The sequence below is a fragment of the Heliangelus exortis genome, chromosome 1 (genome assembly GCF_036169615.1).
Source record: "Heliangelus exortis chromosome 1, bHelExo1.hap1, whole genome shotgun sequence".
NCBI lineage: Eukaryota > Metazoa > Chordata > Aves > Apodiformes > Trochilidae > Heliangelus > Heliangelus exortis.
Window position 1 is genome coordinate 52,588,008 of NC_092422.1, and position 17,404 is coordinate 52,605,411.

Sequence of the window (17,404 nt, forward strand, 5' to 3'; positions counted from 1 at the left end):
GATTCCTTCTAGCATCAAGTTAAATTTGTTTCAGACGTATTTCAGCCTTATTCAACTCCCAAAGGTTTATCTGGATGTATAGCAGTCCTCCTGCTGCTGGCAGATAAAATCAAGCTTAATAATTGAAATTGTGTTACATAAATCTTACCAGTAAGGCGAAATGAAGTATCACCCATATAACTCCAAGAGATGTCACTAAGAGATCGTACCGATTTCTTCTGCTTTGCCAGAAGCCAGAAGGTGACATAGCAATAATCTTCATTGTGACCTATGGAAAAAAAAACCAAAACAATTTCTCATTTGTATTGGGTAAATGGTTATTGCTTACTACAAGAACCTCTAAAATGTTTGATTGAGTTCATCTTATGAATGTTTTTAAACAACCAAGGGCAGACTTCATGTCAGCTAACTGTTCCCATGTGGACAAGTCAGGTTGCTAGACTAAGTGGATCATATAAGTCCCCTTAGGTGGAGAAAAACTGATACTTATGAAAGAGCACAGATAACTGAGACAAGGAGATGAACAGTATTCTGGAAGTGTCTCTCTCCACCGCTCAAGTATTGAGCGGTAGCAGCTGACCCCCTCAGACTGATTAATGTACAGATTGCTCACATTCATTGAGGTGAATGTGAGCTTAAGACTTCTACCAGTTAAACAAGCTAGAAAATTATTCTATCAGTAATATTTAGCTAAAACAGCTAGTAACATCCTCTCTATCTGTAGCTGTCCATAGGCAGGCTAAAAATCAGATAAATACATTTGAATTAAAAAATATAACTGTTATATTCTTGTGTTATATATATATTTCCTTATTTCAAATTAATAAAAGGCACCCCTATATTGCAAACATTTTTTGCTTTAAGGAATAATATGTTCTCAGCACCATCTGTACTCAGCAGTGTGTAAGAGATGAAAGCTAAAAGCAGTAAAGGCAGCACATTTTACAATGTTCCTGGTAAAAAACAGCAGCCAAAGTGCCTGACATTTGCAGTGCAGGTAATAGAAGTGCAGGCAGGAAGCTTAAGAATAGATACTGATGAGAAATAGTCACAAGAGCTCACAGACATTGAGGTAGGGTGAGGCATTTATAGGGAACACTGAAGAGTTTCTCAGACACAATTTGTATTAAACCTCAAAGCAAGTCAAGTGTTACTACATTAAGGAGATAAATGTCAGGCATTCATTATATGATTTTTCCACTCCACCTTGCAACACTGCCAATTAGTAGTGGTCTTTACCTTTCTGAAACCTAAATTGTATATTAAGGGATATTGTTTTGAGATACAAGTCTGATTTTCCAATTAATTTTTTGCTCTGTGTTTTCTGAAGCCTGACTATAAAATGAAGAATATGCTCTCTGAATTTCTAATTCTCATTTGAGGTACCTGAAGGTATCCTGCCTCACCTTTATCCAGCCAGCTGAGATGCCCTAAAATATTCAAGATAGATGTGTGGGGCTGGCAGGGATGACACAAAACCTGCAAACATCCCTTTCCTTCTGTAGCAGATAGTGGAGATAAAGGGAGATCAGCTAGGGTATCCAAAAAAGCTTTTGGAGCCTTCACTTATTTAAGCAAATGAATCTCACCCTACACCTGCCTTGACCACAGTGACAGCTTAAGCACCTACCTCACACGTAGAATTTTTGCACCTAAGTTCAAAGGCCTATAATCTTGAGCAAAACACCACACTGTGCAAATAAAAAAAAAACACATCTCACAGAATGGTCACTAGTGTGACAACAGAAGTGGGCCCTCCAAATTCTTCCTGTTCTTCTATACCACATATAATGAGGTGAGAAGTAGAGGTTTAAGACTGAAAGAGGAGTCCTTAGATTAGACACAGGGCCATGAGCTACGCAGAAAGCTTTGAGTTTCCTCATGGACTGTATCTGCTACTGGCAGCAGAGCATGTACATAGCAGACTCTGCAGCCAGCCCATGCTGCAGTAGGGAAGATCCTGGGCAGGAAGCTTCTTCCTTTGTCCATAAATCCTGTGCACTCACAGTGTGATAGCTTGCCTGCTGAGACAGTCAACATTTTTTTTTCTTGGCTCTGACCAAGTTCCTTTGAAATTCTAGAAGTGCATTTGTTTCCCCTGGTAGTATAAGAGAAAAAAAAAAAGGATTTCTAAAGACACAGATACTAGGTAAATTAAAACCAGTCTGTCTGTGATACAAATCAAACTTTTCTGTGTTTGCTGAGTCTCTCAAGAGATATTGATTTCTCCTGGGTAGGGAAAAAAAAGAAGCAACAACATGGACACACTCAAGCTACAGCTGCTACAAGGTATTCACTTCATTGTTTATTCATCACTGCTGGCAAACCTATCACTGGAACATTGGAACTGTCATATTGGATTAGAGCAGTGGGAAATGTAGGCTACTGCTATCCTGTTTCTGATAGTGGTCAGTGTCAGCTATTCAGAGGGGACTGAAAATACTCAACCACAAACTTATAAGAGAATTATTTACTAAGATAACCACAGAGGACGCATCTTCTTTAACCTCATAAATGTGTGTTTTGTTACAATATGTATCTCCTTATCCATACAAAAACAAAAACAAAAAAAAAAAAAAGAAAGCTTAAAAAAAATGTGTTTAAGTCCTTAAATTTCAGTCTTAGGAAAACAGGCTAATAACACTCTGCATGGTTGACTGTGGTTAAAATTTTTGCATCGATAAAGGACCCCTACCACAGAGGATCTAGATCTGTACAACAAAAGATAGGTAAGAATGGAATTTGACATAGCTAAAATGATGTATGATAATGAAAAAAAAAAGCCAAACCAAACCAAAACTAAGAGGAGAATGATGACATCACCACTACAGAATGGTGGGGATTAATGCACCCTGTACCATAGAATTTGGCAAAATAGAAACAGATTGAGTAGAACGTCTGTGATACAACACAGACTTAGTGCTGTACTGAGCAGATTTAACCCAAGATGTTCTGCAACAGAAGTGTTCATTAAAACAGAAGTTGAAATGCTCAGAGTTGAATAAATATAAAAGGACACAGGTGGTAAAGTATGACTATGAAAAACTGAAAGGTTATTCCTATGATACATGTTTAAAGACAAGCGACATTCAGAGCCCCAGATGCACACGCTCAGAGAAAAATCACACAGTGAATCACAGAATTATTAGAGCTGGAAGTGACTTCTAGAGATCCTCTAGTCCAACTCTCCCAGCAAACAAAGAATGAGAAGGAGAATGAGACAACACCCCTAAAGCCAAACTTAAATATATACATGCTAGGCTGGTTTAGGCCAGGATATAATTAATTTACTGTCTTGTAATTTTGCTTTCAGCTAAGTCTTTTGTAAGTAGCTGTTCTTGCTGAAATTAACAGAAAATTTCTCAGTTAGTGTCTGCTTCTAGGACTGATAATGATCAGTGTTTATAGTTACAACTAGAGAATGGTGTGCAGAACCCAGGCCACTGCTCAGTTCCCAGAGGAACATCTTATGCTCCCGAAGGAGAAAAGGAGTAAAGGGGTCACACCTGCAACCCTCTCTTAGGAGGACTGGACAAGACAGGTGACAAAATTGACCAAATGAAGTATTCCATCCCATATGTGTCATACTTGGTATAAAGTGGAGGGATCACAAGGGTGAAACCCCTTCACCTTTCCCTCCTTCTTTGCCCTTTTTTTCGGTCCTTCTTCGGCATCCTGGGAGGATTCTGTCCTTTCCTCTGCCTGTGGTCCTGATCCGTGCCAGCCCATATCTGTGTGTCCCTGCCTCCATCTCCTGACTGCTGCTGACTCCAGGAGTCCAGCCTGGACTTTCCCAGGGCTGCCCTGCAGCCTTCATGGGAACATGACAGTTATTGGGGAAAAGGGGGGAGGAACGTGGTATCATTTTTCTGTATATTTGTATATATTTAATCACTTTTCCTTTTCATCATACTGTTTCATTAAATCTATGTAGTTTAGTTTCCAACCCATAAATCCCTCTCCCTTATTCTCTCTTCTTTCTTTATTAAGGAGGGGGATTATAGACAGCATCTGTCATTCGGTTAATTGCAGACCCACATTAAATTGTGACATAGACTTAATCTGAAGAAGTCATAAATATCTTACTTTACCTCCAGAACAAAAATGAAGGTGAAAACAACAGACATTGTTGCTAAAGGCACAGTCACCGGATCTGCAGCATCCCACTGAAATGCAAACAAAATCTGTTTATAGAAGAGTAGCTGTTAAAGAGAACTAAATGTCTATTTTTTGACTTAACTTTTCTTGCAGGGTTTGTTAATAAGTAGGTCTCAATTTAAAATATATTCAGACAGGAATGCCATCTTGGTATAGTCTTCTCTCACAGATTTACAGCTTAGCTGGAAATTAAAATTAACGAACCAGGCTACAGAACAGCAGAAATTGACTCAGGTCCACAAGTTACAATTAATCTACAGTGATCTGTGCCAACTGAGATTGTTGTGTCTAGAAATCATGTTTCCCTACATTCAACCCAGTAATGACTCAACTGATCATTAATTGGTGTTAGGAAATGTGCAACACATGCTGAACTACTGTAACAAAATGCTTAAAGGAAACACAATTACCTTAACTGATAACAGCACAGACTGAGCCAGAACAAGTACAGCAATAGTTCTCTTAAAAAATGGATGCTGGGTTATATCATACATCTTCGCTCTAAAGCCATCATTATCTGGGAAAAAAAAAAAGAGTTTGAGAAGGAGAGTTAAAATACATTGTGGTATATTTCCCCTGTTTCTTGACATATTTTCTATCTCCATTAATGGCAAAATAATCCTTTACCAGTTTCAGAATACATTTCTCATTTTCTGGCACAATTTTCCATATCAAATAGGGCTTCTGAACATATAATTTCTGAACATCTGTGTTGCATGGAGACTTTGGTACTCGTAGGGCAAGTGCATCATTCAACTGCTGTCAGGTTAATACATTCCATTCATATCATTAACAGCCAACTGCAAATATTTTTCACTTAGAAATTCATTTTTCCATTAAGGCTTATCCTAAAACCATTGAAGCACAACTTTTTTTTTGGTTGATTTTAATAGCCTTTTGCAGAGATCTGTAGTTGGAGCCTGTTTCCACATTAACTTATGCACAACCTCCTAGTGGTCTCACGATTACAATTTTAATTTGAATCGCAGACTCCTGGGGAATTATGAATACTAGGGCTCAACATGAATAAAATAAAAATATCTTTGATACCAGGACGAGGTGGGAGATGAAGAGGTTGTGCTATCTTCAGTCTGCTTTTCAGATCTTCCCATCGCCTCTGATCTACCGTCAGTAAAGCTGTCCCCTTAATAAACAAAGAGAGTCATATAAAGCTTGTTTCATACAAAAGGCAGAACATTTAATGCTGTAAACATGAAAACAACATCCTGTTTGGTGCCTGAAATAAAGTTACATAGGCAACTCTCCTTAAATAACACGCTGTTTGGGGAAGGAGTCGAAAGTATCAGCTGGTACTCAAGAGGATTTCTGGATGCATTAGCTGTGAGTTACTGGGACTCATCTCAGCAGGCACAGTTGTTGCTCTTTGTAGCAGCAGCCCAGTGAAACCCTGCAGGAGGTCTTCCATTTGACTGAACATCATTTGCCAGGAAGCACTGTTTTAAAGAGTGGTCGATTTTGTCCGGACTTTGCTGCAGAAAATCCTGCGGCTCATCAGTGCCGCTACAGCTTCTTGGGGAACGAAGCCCTCTAGGAAACTGCTGCCATTTGCCACAGCTCTTCTGCTTGGGGTGTATTTGAAATAAAATAATAGTGTGATTCAAATCCACAGGAACTCCCCACAAAGGAAGCACAAGGAGAGGTGGAGATACACCTTTCGGGCAGGTGGTGATAGAGGGTAATGTGCGTGTTTTCATGACATAGGAAGAAACGAGCAAACCCCAAACAAAATTCAACGTTATTTAAAATGACCTTCAAAACAAAATGAGGTCCTTGTCACTTCAGAGAAGTGTAAAATCTCACGGAAGGAGTCTGGAGTTACAAAAACAAGCGAGACCTTTTCAAGGTAAATGTCAGAAGCCTGTCTCCCAGACACTTGGCTGCTCCCACTGTCAGCACAGAGCCACACTGATCTGTGGGGCTCACTTCAGCACAGGCTTGTGTAGGTGCTGGAACTGTGGCTGGCTGTGTGACTGATAAGGTCAGGAGAGCTCCCTCTCAGTGGACATAATCTCTTTATGAAGCTGCATCCCCAAACAGCATCCTGGGAGGAGGTGGCTCCCAACAGGATGCAGACACAGCCACAGATATAAGTATGGCTATTACTTGCATTAGGCCCAAACTGTACTGTTTAGAAACATTTAGATTACAGAGCAACCAAATGAGGGTGTCTGTTTTATATTTTTGGAGAGCCTTCACCACAAAGATGACAAAAGGTGGAAAAAAAGTGGAGCATTTTAAAATTTAGAAATAGTGATGCCATGTCATGCTGTTTTTCAGAAACTACCACTTTCACCAGCAGGATCAGTACAAGGGGACTGCAGAACAGAGCTTTGCAAGAAGGACTGCTTCTGGAGGAGCTGCGTTTGCATTTGTTTTTAGCTCAAAACTGCCAGATAATGTTTGTGCTGATCACATCTTCACTGCTGACTGAACATGTGCCACTTGTCAGCTGTGACAAGTGATGTGTGGGGGCTGTGAAATGGGAGGTGGTGGAATGCTCTGGGCAACTGTCTTGTCTCTGGGACAGCTGAGGACCCACTCTGGAGTACTCTGTGGTATTCTCAGTCCAACTTCACCAGGCCTGCAGCGCTGACAATTCACATGAAATACTAGGGCATACACCTGAAAATATTTTGGTGGGGTTTTTTTGGAAATTGTTCTCATGTAAAATAGCTAATTCAGTAATTGTCCAGCTCTGACCATCCTCACCAACTCCTGGCACTACTCTAACCATGTATCAGCCAGGAACTTTCTAAAGCAAACATTTATTTAAACCAACAACAGCTTGGCCAAGAAACTAGTCTTAAGAAAATGCAACTTAACCTCACACAGTGGACTGTTTTTCTCCTTTCTAGACTAATTGTTAGCCTTCTCTTTATCTTCACCTATTTTTCAGTTCTTGGACTTTTCTTCAGCCTAACTGAATGTTGACTGTTCTGAGACTCTTTTCCCCCATAATTAACTAACATATTCAACTTTTACTCTCAAATCTGAAGACCTTTTCCCTATAGTAAAGCCATTAACAGGTAAATTAACAGGTATTCAAGAAACATTATGAAAAAAACCACCAAGCATCCCACAGCACCTATCTGATGTTACAAAGAAACAGCTGAAGAAGCTGAACCAGACATTATTCATGAATGATTTATACTGACTTCTTTTTTAGTATCACATAAATTTTATTGCATGATGTGCCTGTTTTTTAATTTACAGGGGTAAGTTAATAGTGAGTAGCTTTTCTGATGTTTGGACTTATGCCTTCCCTGTAGTCAGATATGGAATTAAGGGAATAGAAAAATCACATCTGAAAAGATGATTATAGTTTGAAAAAAAGATACAAGAAGAGAAAATCACCCCAAACTGATAAATGTGAAAATCAACTAATTTTCTGAAAATAATGGGAACTTTAATTCAGACCCTGCACCTCAGACTTCCACATTTATACTGGCAGCTCATGCAGGCAGAATCTGGGCTCAAATGAATTGTTTAATTAACTTCTGTGATCACAATCCTTATGTGTTGTGTTGACACTTCCCCATTCCCTCTCATAATGAACCACAGTGAACATAACCAAACTTCTGATTTCCACATGAGTTTCAGCCATCCCACATCTTTAAAGTTGCATACCTAGGAAGAGGGAATGAAATATGAATCTGATACAAAGTCACACAAAATAAAGAGCATTTTTTCCCAGTTCATGTCCATATCTCAAGAAGAATTTAAAAAAACAAAAAAACCCAAACACTGGTAAAAGATTTACTCTGACACTATGGATGTATCACCACATAGTAACTGTGGGTTTGCCCAGACCACTCAATTCCACAATTAACAGTTGACTACACAGATAAATACTGTGTTATGAGTTGATAACATCTCACTAATTTGTGAAAGCAATCTCCCAAACTGCCTTTGCAGGTGACAGCCTGACACAGTGAACTCAGCATTGTGAGTGACTCACATGGAAAGACTGAAAACACTGTCTAGGGGATTGACAGCACTTGGTTAGATTGGACCTATTATCACAAAAGCATAGCAAAAGTCATACTACTAAGGGGAAAAGATGCATCTCCTCTGGTACCTTTTCTTCTATGACAATAGCCAGAAGTAGATGCCTGTAAGTGTAGCAAGGCAGCCCTGAGAGACAAGTGGCTCCTGCTGATTCTCCATTGCCCACAGAGCTTGCTCAGAAGTCATGACAGATATTCAAGACCCCCATGAGAAACTAAAGGGGAAATGCACTGCTTCCTCACTCCTCAACACCAAAAGCACCACACCTTAATAGGTGAGCAAACCCTATTGATCAACCAGGATCAAAAGCTATTTAAAATTGGACTCGGCAGTGTGACAGTTCTTCTCACCTAAATTTGTGCCTATGAACAGGTTTTTGAGGAGATTGATCTATGTAGAAAGGATAAAGGTGAACGAAGAAACAATTTATGTGATAGAAATGCTCAGCTAACATCTAATAGAGTTTTATGAACTATGATGTACATGACAGAAACATAAGTACATCATGGCTATAGAAGAAAAACATCAAAATAAATATAGCATTTCTAATAATTTCATGGCATGCCGTTTAAACAGAATGACTTATTTTTGTCAAGAGTTGATGAAAAACCTTTTTTACTCATCAGTGTAATGCTGAAGCATTTGAAGGAAAAGCAACATTACAGAACTGAACAGGAAAGGGAAAAAGCATCTTTGAAAATCCAGTGGGATTCTCATACTGGAGAAATTTCAGCTTTGTTAATTCACTAGACAAAGTTTAGTGAATAACAGAATAGCACCTTGCTCCTTGTTCTTTAGAACAGTTGTGCTTTAACAAGAATGACTGCACTTCATCTCACCAAAATTACACTGGAATCATAACAGCATAAAAAAACCTTCTCCACAGTGGGAGCCTTAGTGATTTTATTTGGCTGGCATCCTCTCTGATGTTATTTCATGATGCCTTGCTTGGCAACATTGGACACACAGTATTGTGCTGCTCAGCTCCCTTCCAGAAGGAGTGAAAGAAGGAGTTTTTCTTGGAAGGGCAAACTCAGCAGTTATGTTTCCCGCTGAGTTCAGGCCAGGGCCACTGTGGGGCCATGGCCAGCACCCAGTTTGTCTCCAACATGAGCACACCTGACTGTCCTGCATCTCCAAGCCCCACAGCACACAACCATTCTTTCCTTCCCATGCCAGAAGTGATCAAAACATCAGTCTATCTAGCTGCAACACAGGTATCTCATTATTTTGAGATTATTTTCTCTGAACTGAAAGATGATAAAAATTAATAATTATGTCTTGGTGCCACAGGGGAACCACAAGAGGCTCAGAAAAATTGTCAGCTTAAGGGATACGTGTATGCAGCAGATGATGTTATCTTTAAGCAGTGTAAACATGAGCTGCTCTGTAACAATTCACCTACGGACAAGTTTCTCTTATTTTCAGAAGATAATCCACAAAACCCATGTCAGTTTTTTCCTAGAACTCTATCTACCTTTCTATTTCAGTGGCAGAAAGGTAATTTTACACTTTTTACTCCACTGTTTGCCAGCGAAAGCCATGCACCTTCATTTTAGATCTGAAATATTGCAATTGCAGGACTCTAACGAGACCCATTAGTTGTACCACATCCAAGCATAACATGTTTTTTTACCTGCCACTGCATGTATGCCTAAATCAAACTAAAAAGCAAACTATGAAACACCTGTAAATACATTGTGCTTTAGTAAATGCTGCATTGAATACATTCAAATTTCTAAATTCAAATTCCTCTTTGAAGGAGTGTGTGATGGATTGCTCTTATCCTCGCTTCGAGTTTTGCAGCACATATGGATCAGGTGCATCTGAAGCTACACTTGAGGGCTTGCAGAAGGTAAGACTGCTAAGACAGCTTTAAAGGCAGCCTTAATAGGTACTGTACAGTGTAATATTAATTTCAGGTTCCTTACAGAGCCACTTCTACACACGTAGAGGACCTCACTCAGTACCTTGTTTTCATTGAAATTAGCGATGACAACTCCGACGAAAAGTGTCAATCCAATCATGCAGCCGAGGAAGACAAAAACATGAATGTAGATTCCATGGATCTGAACAGACAAAAAGATGATAAATCATTAAAAGAAATAAAAGTAAGTGAGGTAGATTCAAAGACTCCCTTGTGTTTCCTTACCGGCCCAACACGATGAATAATAACATCTCGGACTTCCACCCAGCCTTTTAATGACAGAACTTCAAACAGTGCCAGCATGGCATTCCCCACATTATCAAAGTTAAAATTCCGAGGATTTGCCCTGAAATGCAGTAAAGAAACAGGTGTAACTTCAGCAAAAGGGGTGTTCTTTCTATTTGATACTTTGGTTCTTCATAGCCTAACTAACATTTAAAAACCTTGTCAAGTTGGTAAGAAATCTAGCATTCAAAGTTCTACCTCAAGAATAGGAAAACAATAGTAAAAGCAATAAATATGTACAGCATAATTTTTATTGACCCCTGTATATATTTTATTTTGATACTCAGACTGATTCACAGTAGCAATGCTTACAATATGCTGCTGTATTTTATTGGGTTTTTGTCATTGAAATTAGCAAACTACAGCACTCATGAAAAAATAGATCTGATGGTATTGGCTAGATTCTAAAATAAACTGGAGATTGGCCTCAAACCTACTTCAAAGACTTCAAAGGCAGCAAGATCATTGAGAAAATGTTCCTTACTTCATTATCATTGGGATCTGATGATCTAATCCAAAACTAACCAAAAGGACATCTTGGCCTTCCTGTATCATATGCCTGAGAATTTTGTATCAGATGAGATTTAAGAGGATGTTTAAACCTGAACATTAAAAGTTCCCTTTTTGGGCTAAGTTTGCATATTGCTCTGCCTCTGAAACCTGAGACAGATGATCCAAGAAGCCCAAGTAATGCTCAGGCATTTCTAAAATGTTCTATTCCAGAATAATTTTTAAGTGATTTTTGCTTCTATAAATCCAACCATTCAATGAAAAAGACACCTCTCCCATGACAATACTCCTTTTAAACATGGTCTTTGTACTGACTTCTGGCTCTTGAAATTCTGGTCTGACACAGCCAACAGGTGGTATAAATGTCCTTGTGCTAAAACATTTTTCTGCAATAACAAAACATTCCCCAAAGTTTACAGCTTTGCTGATTTGGACAGTTTTTGCTTATTTCTGGATCAAGCTGAAGAGGACTGAATTTGCTTACTTGAGGAAGAATTTGTAGGAAGCATCCTAGAAAAGATTTCTGCAGATGTCAGAGCTTCACTCAGTGTTCAAATCACAGTGTATTATTTCATTAGTGTAAAATGGCTCTGACTCTATCACTGCTGATACATTCTTTATCTGTGCACATAGTCAATTAAAATAATTGTGGCTGCACAGCTGATTTTGCAAAATTACAACCAACTTTAAAATGTAAACAAATAAAAAGGGTTTTTTTGACCATTCAGGTTTTGGGAAATATTAAACAGAGTTTATCAGAATACTAATCATAAACATAATGACAGCTCTTAATTTTTACTGCACTACTGCAGTGACATATCACAATGATTACTGGCATTAGAAACAAAAAGAATATGCTAGCTGGCCTGTTTGATGGCCACACATGAGAAAAGTTGGTTTTAGGTAGGACTTGCTCATTGTTTTGGTTTTTTTTTTTTTGTGGGTAGCTATACCAGATTATATATATATATATATATATATATATATATATATATATATATGTATATGTATGCCAGTTTTCCATTTTCTTTTTCTTTCCATCTTTTCCTAATTACTCTTAGGACCCATTGTTGATACCTAGCTCTCCAGATGTCTTCATAATAACACAAAAGAACAATTAAGAGATAGTCTTGATACAAGTCAATAACACCTGATGTAATAATAATCCTATCTAGTTTCCATCTAGGTACAGTATCTACAGAGGATTTTTTCCTTTCTGTTTTATGAATAGAACAGCATATTAAGTCTGGAAACATTTCATGTATCTGGCTTTTGACAAAATAGACCAGATTTTTTCACCTTAATATTATTTGACTTGCAATAAAACCCCTCCAATTTAGTACCATGAGATTTGAGCCATTTTTTATGTAAACACTTGAGTTTTTGAAGAAAGATAGGCTAATGTGTAGCAACTCACCAGACTCGTGGCACCCAAAATCCAGGCTTTTTCTCTCCAGGTCTTAACTTTAAATTTAGATTTTTTGAAACACTTACATTTATTCTGAAGATACCATGGCAATCTTCCTACAGTGAAATAAACCATAGTCTGAGATTAAACAATGGCCTGGAACAGATGCCAAAAATACAGTATAAACAGCATACTTGCCATGATGGGGAAGCAACCTAAATAGAAATGAAGGGTTATTTACAGGTCTGCAATGAAGAGTCATGGACCTTTACCTGGAGGAAAAATGTGTCTTAGCAAGGATGCAAAAATCCCTTCTCTTTCCAGGACAGAGAGTGTTTTTCATTTTGCAAGCCTGTCAAGCCTTCCACCATTTTCCTGAAGACCATTGCTCTCTTTAGGTGATCATATTTTTCCAAATGGAATAAGAAAAGCAGCTAGCTTTCTTCATTCAACCTACACAGCATTTCCAGTGCTTTTGACCCGTTAGCAGTATAATGTGTTTTTCAGTTGCTGACCTAAGAGTGCAAAGGTGTCATATTCCATGGTTAATTCTATGGGACAAACAGTCCTTTGCAGACAATAAGGCATGAACTGGACAGCTTTTTCAAAATGTCCCAAATATCTGGACTTGGTTTACTTTTACAAGAAAATCCAGCCTTACCCTCATTCACTCCTTTATTGCTGCTTCCTCCTTCATCCTGTTTCTGAACAAGAAAGCACCTAAGATCTCCAGCTCTTGTAAAATAGCTCTGATTGCCCCACTGACATTCCCCAGTAGGCAGCAATGGCACAGAATTCTATTATTTTGAAGCAGGAAAGCAGTTCTTACCCTAGAGATGATGTGTGGATCATTGCATTTAGCCAGTTTTCCAGCAAATAGCTGCACTCCAAAGCTTGCAAAAACAAGCATTAATGTCAGCAAAAGAATAGAGACCTGCAAAGATAAAGTAAGACTTGTCAAGCCCTCACTTCCAGGCTTAGAAAAGGGTGTCAGATCCTGAGAAAGTGGGCTAGATCATTATATGAGCTGCAAGGAGGATAGTTTTGTTGCATACACCTGGAGATAAGGCTTCCAGGACCTATATTTTACTTTAGGTTCTTAACGAGGAACCAGGTGCTGTGTTATTATTAATATTATTATTATTAGCATAATATCTAAGAATTGTAGATAAGAATCAAAGCTTGCTTTCTCTCAGTGCACACCTTTGCTTAATTCTGCATGCAGAAGAATTACCAGTCACCTTAATGAGAACTCTCCAAGTACTTAAAATGTGCTGCTTCTGTTTTGCTGAATCAGGCTTTGCTAATTAATCTGAGTAAGCCATTGTTAGACATTCAGTACCAGGATAGCTACAGTAAAGATATGCATGGGCAACTTATGATGTAAATATATTTAACAGGATACAGTATGTATGAAATGCTAAATAGCTTTATAGTTTTTGTCCTTGTTCCACTACTGTCTGCAAAGATTTCGTAGCTCAGCTTTTTAAACCAACCTGACTTTACACAGTATTCTGTTCAATATTCTGTCTGTTGGTTAGGCAACAAATATCACTTAGAGAAAATGTGGTCTCAAGACAATAGAATGGGTTCTGATCAAGAAATCACAGACATTATTATTATTATTATTGTTGCTGTTTTTATTACTACTAATAATTTATTACATAATCAAGACCCTAATAATAAGAATGACATAACAATGAGATCAATGTTTGTGATTAATAATTGCATTGTCTTTGGTTGCTTCTGAAAAAAATCTTGGAGGTAGAGACCTTCAGACTGGAAACCAGGTTGGTTCTTGAAGAGCTGCCATCCCCTACTTCTCATTTTCCTTAGCCAGCTAGAACTGTGAATAAGGGGTAGATTTTATTTCAGTAGTCCTCCTGTGTAATTATGGCCAAGCATATAATGGACAAATAATTTATAAAAGAATTATTACAGGAGCTTTATTCAGAATAAATAGAAATTATTTACTTATATACCTATTTTTCACCCATTCTCTTGTCACCTGCATAGGTAGCTACAATGAAAAGTAAACAGACAGCAATGGAGAAAAAACATCAGGAAACATTGTAGCAAAATGTTAACTCACTACTCCTCCTCCTTTAAAAAGAAGAACAAAATATCTGGCACTTACCAAAAAGATTTCCTTAAAACCACTGAACAGCTCTCGCACCACTTTCCTCATCTGAGGAACCAGTTTGAAAATCCGCAGAGGTCGGAGGCAGCGCAGCACCATTAGCAGCTGAGCTCCAGATTTGGCAGGGACATTCTGAGGCATCCAGCACAGGAATATCAAACTCACCTCAAGGAGACAGGGAAGGAAAAGGCAAAGAAGGATTAGACTTACAATGTCTTACTTGCCATAGACAAAGAATAGGTGATCAGTAAACATTTCCTTAAAATTAAGGGTAAGATTATGTCAAACAATGCCTAATTTAGAAAAAAAAGACTTGGATATCCTGTGCCCTGGCTGATTATCCTAACTAATGAGCACCAGCTTCAGTCTCTACCTTCCCCTCTGACTCAAAATACACTTTATTCTTTTCAGGAGATGGAACCGTTCCAAAAGAAGAAGTCCTATTGTCTGACTCAGAGCAGAGACATGAACTATATTCTTGGAGCAGGAAGAGCCATGTCTCTCCTCCCTTCTCATTTCAAACAGCTTCTATCCACTAACTGAGATATCCTCACATGCAAAGTCTTCTTGTCATTTTTTCCCTACCATTTCCTACCAAGTTTTGTTGTCATTTTTTCCTACCATTTTGTTACAGGCACCACAGTTTTGTCACTGTGTAGTTTTATCACATGAATATTATGCATTCAAAAGTGTTTTCAAACAGCATAGTTGTGTCTTGCAGCTTGTACAATCTCTGACAGATGATTATTGATTATAATGCATATTAATCACTTCTCATTTTTAAAAAAATTCCAAAACCACTGTTGCTATAAGGGGACAGAGGTGAGAGTGTTGCAGAGGTAAGTGCACAAAAAATGGAGTATCAGGTTAATACCACCAAAATGACTTAAAACATAATACAATTTGTTAAAAAACACAGTGGTAAAAGCTGCCAGCAAAACCAAAAAGATTTGCCAGTGCTTCTGCCTTCTCTTCATATTCTTTTAAGACCATCTCAGGCACTTCTGGAAAATCTAAGCTACACAACATTATTTTTTCTTCAGACAAGCAGAGGGATTCAGAGAGATTTCAAGGACTTCATGCACATACAGATTATGCATACTAAAGTGGAGTTTTTCATAATTATGCATTTTTTAAATTTATGCTAGCAATGGAATCTTTGATACAAATTGATCATGACAAATTTTATGTGGCACATCTGTCTGGTAGAGTAATCTCTGTCTGGTAGAGTAATCTTGAAGTCCATCAAAGCCATTTTCTAAGAAATTTTTCCAGTTAGAAAATTTCATACTGTATTATACTGAGCACTGCATTTGACATGTTCTGTTGTGTTTATTGCCATCCATAAAGAAGAAACAGCCCCTCTTCTCATATTTTAATGGAATGAAAGAAAATTTGGGGGGGCAAAGAAAACATTAGAACCTTTTAGAACCAGTACCGATAGATATGGAAGACAGAAAGATGCTACTTTGCTTTCTTTTAGCTCTAGTAAGATATAGTAACAAGGATATGCCCTTCAGTCAAATATCAGAGGGTTTAGAAACACTTTCTATAAAGCAGGAAAACTGTCAAGAGGGGAAGAAGCAATGAATGGCTAAGAAGTAGATAAAATAAAGATTCTCCTGAATAGAAGTGCTGAAGCAAGGTCAGAGATCTCAAATTTACTCTGGAATATAATCAGGCCTGTAATTAAAACACAGCAACAAACTAACCTATATTAAATTGCCAGGTGCACATCCCATGTCTGTGTATTTTTAGATGTCAGAAGAAATATTTGAGCAAATAAGTGACAGGATTGGAACAACAGTGATGTCTGTAGGCAAAGGACATTGCTTCATTTACATCAGGGTACATAGCCAAACTTTTTAACATAACAAGCATTTATGTATCCAAAGAGATTAAAATTAAGAATGCCACAGAAACCTCCCAAAAATATGAAAAACTTACAAGATATATAAATATGTCCATAACTCCTCCAAAGTCCCTAATGACAGCTGTTGGTGTAAAAAACAAGCCATCTGCCATAATCTTCAGATTAAGCTCGATGCTCATGAATATTACAAAAACATATTCAGCAATCTGCAAATCAAAGCAGAGAACAGTCAGAATTTAGGAGCAGGCCCTGGAGAAAATCAAGGTGCTGCATTTCATTAAATGCAGAATGATTCAGTGACAGTACCTGGAGTGTTGGAGCATGCATAACTCTTCTAAAGGGGGATTCGAACATCATGGAAATGCAGGAGCATATGGTAACAATGATCATAACCCAGTCCAGGTAAGTAACCAAACCCAGCAAGTCACTGTGAACAATACATAAGGATAAACATTACAGAAAGGACACATGTGCTGTCTCTTGTATTATGTCTAGACCACAGTTAAGTGCTTTCCTATGAAAAATAAATTAAGCTGAGGAGTGCCAAAAATTTCAGTATTTCAGAAATGTGTAGGAAAACTAGGAAAGTTACATGCAAGTGAAGAAGACAAATCTGATTAAAAAAAAAAAAAGAAAAATCCTCTTCGTATGCATTTTCCTCCCCAAACAACTCCATGGAAAGAAAGACCTTTTTGGGGAAAAAAAAAGAAATACACATATGCATGCACACATACACACATGCATGCCTGTGCTCACACTTATACTGCAGGCTTATGTGACCACGCAAAGTTACTTTTGCAGTGCTTACTAAAGCTGATGGTATTTGGTATTTTTGACAGCTCCAGTAACAGGATCTGTTTTAGAACTATAAAAAGAAGAAAAGATACGATCACTTACATTTTATTTTACTTATAATTATGCCATACATTCAAAGTAATTTTTAACAAAAAGACTACATTTTATCTTGGCTTAATTTTAAATGCCTGTATAACTTCCATTTACTTTTACTCATATTATCAAAACAACTACTATCACTTTAATTCATGGCCTCTCTGGAGTTTCTCTAACGATCCT

The 17,404-nt window shown here is 37.9% G+C and overlaps 1 protein-coding gene across 2 annotated transcripts in view; it reads right to left on the reverse strand.

The window, feature by feature from the left end:
- Nucleotides 1-17,404, reverse strand: part of NALCN (sodium leak channel, non-selective) — a 228,773-nt gene that overhangs the window by 17,419 nt on the left and 193,950 nt on the right. For both annotated transcript variants that reach the window (XM_071742574.1, XM_071742583.1), the window contains 12 exons: nucleotides 17,139-17,195; nucleotides 16,637-16,757; nucleotides 16,405-16,536; nucleotides 14,455-14,622; nucleotides 13,147-13,251; nucleotides 12,327-12,433; nucleotides 10,340-10,460; nucleotides 10,158-10,256; nucleotides 5,209-5,302; nucleotides 4,569-4,675; nucleotides 4,092-4,166; nucleotides 149-268 (listed from right to left, as the gene is read on the reverse strand). In XM_071742574.1, coding sequence (XP_071598675.1) covers nucleotides 149-268; nucleotides 4,092-4,166; nucleotides 4,569-4,675; nucleotides 5,209-5,302; nucleotides 10,158-10,256; nucleotides 10,340-10,460; nucleotides 12,327-12,433; nucleotides 13,147-13,251; nucleotides 14,455-14,622; nucleotides 16,405-16,536; nucleotides 16,637-16,757; nucleotides 17,139-17,195 — 1,306 coding nt within the window. The remainder of the gene's footprint in view (nucleotides 1-148; nucleotides 269-4,091; nucleotides 4,167-4,568; nucleotides 4,676-5,208; nucleotides 5,303-10,157; nucleotides 10,257-10,339; nucleotides 10,461-12,326; nucleotides 12,434-13,146; nucleotides 13,252-14,454; nucleotides 14,623-16,404; nucleotides 16,537-16,636; nucleotides 16,758-17,138; nucleotides 17,196-17,404) is intronic.